General features: G+C 41.0%; 1 protein-coding gene across 1 annotated transcript in view; it reads right to left on the bottom strand.

Annotated features, from left to right (window-relative positions):
* LOC137659106 (proteoglycan 4-like) overlaps nt 1–563 on the bottom strand; it is an 11,071-nt gene extending 10,508 nt beyond the window's left edge. Inside the window, exon 1 of the mRNA XM_068394185.1 lies at nt 413–563. Coding sequence (XP_068250286.1) covers nt 413–563 — 151 coding nt within the window. The remainder of the gene's footprint in view (nt 1–412) is intronic.
* Between the last annotated feature and the right edge of the window lie 1,112 nt (nt 564–1,675).

The raw sequence follows: 1,675 nt of genomic DNA, 5'->3' as shown, positions 1-1,675 counted from the left end.
TCTCTCTCCTCTCTCTCTCTCTCTCTCTTATTTTACACCCTTGTTAATTTTTTCATGATTCATCAAAGAACATCATGTAATTTCTTATAATATTCTATTTTAATATTTTAGAAAGTACATTTTCCATCCACAGAAATTATCTCTCGCCAATAAATGACCGAACGATTACGAGCAGAAACTGACAAATGAACAACAGTGCAATTAAAGGTGTCACGATCTAGTAAACCCCATTTCACAGAATTGGTGTAACCATCTGAATGGGTATTACTCTGCGCATGAAGTATGGACCGCGCATGCGCGTTTCCGTAATCAGAACACATGTCATTTCTTTTAATATAGGCAATTTCTTTTAATATATGTAATTTCTTTCTTGCACATGCAATTTCTTCAAGCATATGTGATTTACTCTTACCTATCTTGAAATAGTAATACGAATCGAAAGTGAAAATTGTCTTGGCTTTGAAAGTGCCGGTTGGAGAGGCAAAGATCGCGCGGCTGCCGTCAAAGTTCTGAATTGGCGCGAAAGTTGACAGGTGTTTTTCTTTTTTCTTTTGCGGCGTCATGCTGTGAAATTAGACAGGCTGAAAAGAAGCTGTCAGGTTTCGATTTATCTAGTTGATAATCGTTAACGACGCCTGTAGAAATTGGATGATGATGTTGAATTCATAAATGAAAAGTTTCTTTATATAAAAGGAGAGAAATGTTTCCCCTATTATTATTATTATTATTATCATTATTATTACTAGTGTACGCAACCCGTAAAAAAACCCTAAATATTTAGCTAGATATGCACACACACGCACCACTCACCCCAGGGTATGACTGATCCAACTCCCCCCTACACAAGGAAAGAGGAGAGTTGAGCATAACCGAAAAGAAATATGTATACTGTATATCTGTTATGTTAAAGTAGGTTATTTAATTGTTTATAAATAAATTCGGTCTTCAGCAGGAGTAAAAGTTAACTGCCCTTTTCATAAGAGTTCGGTGATAACCTTCGCTCCTCCTCGTCGTTAATTAGTGAATTGCCATTAACTCTTTTGTTTATTTTTCTTTCCGAGTGTTTGGTGTTTAGTGAGAGCCGTGGACGAGACTACTGCTGCCTGGAATGTTCAGTTCGGACCGTGCATTGATCACAGACGTATATCCTAATTCAGCAGCCATTGGTAGACGCCTCTTTTATTCCCTCATAAGGAATTGTGCCTTTGGAGGATTATTTCGCTGGTGTCTTTGAGCCACCCGCGGTAAATTGTACACTTCTTTGGATCACGGACTACGTATGCAGGGGTTTTGTCACCTGCGATAGCCACCTCGCTTGTTACGTCCTGCAGGTGTATGTGTCACTTGCGACCTTCGCTTGACGTTGTTTTCCCCGCCTGAGGATTCTGCGGGAAGACGGTGCCGTCGTTCCGTCCCGGCACTGTTGGAGGTACTATTGCCGTGATCCAAGAGCGTCTTCACATCAGTTACGCTGCTCGTCTGTGGACCAAGGGTCCGTGAGGAGGAACGTAGGGAGGCATTACCCAGGTAAAGTTACGATCTTTTCATTATCGTTATGGATATGCCTAGTCCGTTTTCCTGGTGTTAATGATACTCCCTCTGATGCTGAAGAATGCTCGTCCCCTCTCTGTCGTCTGATCCATGTATGGATAAGTACTGTTGAGTTATTTCACAG

Source organism: Palaemon carinicauda, chromosome 19, assembly GCF_036898095.1.
Source record: "Palaemon carinicauda isolate YSFRI2023 chromosome 19, ASM3689809v2, whole genome shotgun sequence".
NCBI classification, from domain to species: domain Eukaryota; kingdom Metazoa; phylum Arthropoda; class Malacostraca; order Decapoda; family Palaemonidae; genus Palaemon; species Palaemon carinicauda.
This window is presented reverse-complemented; position numbering and strand designations above follow the sequence as displayed.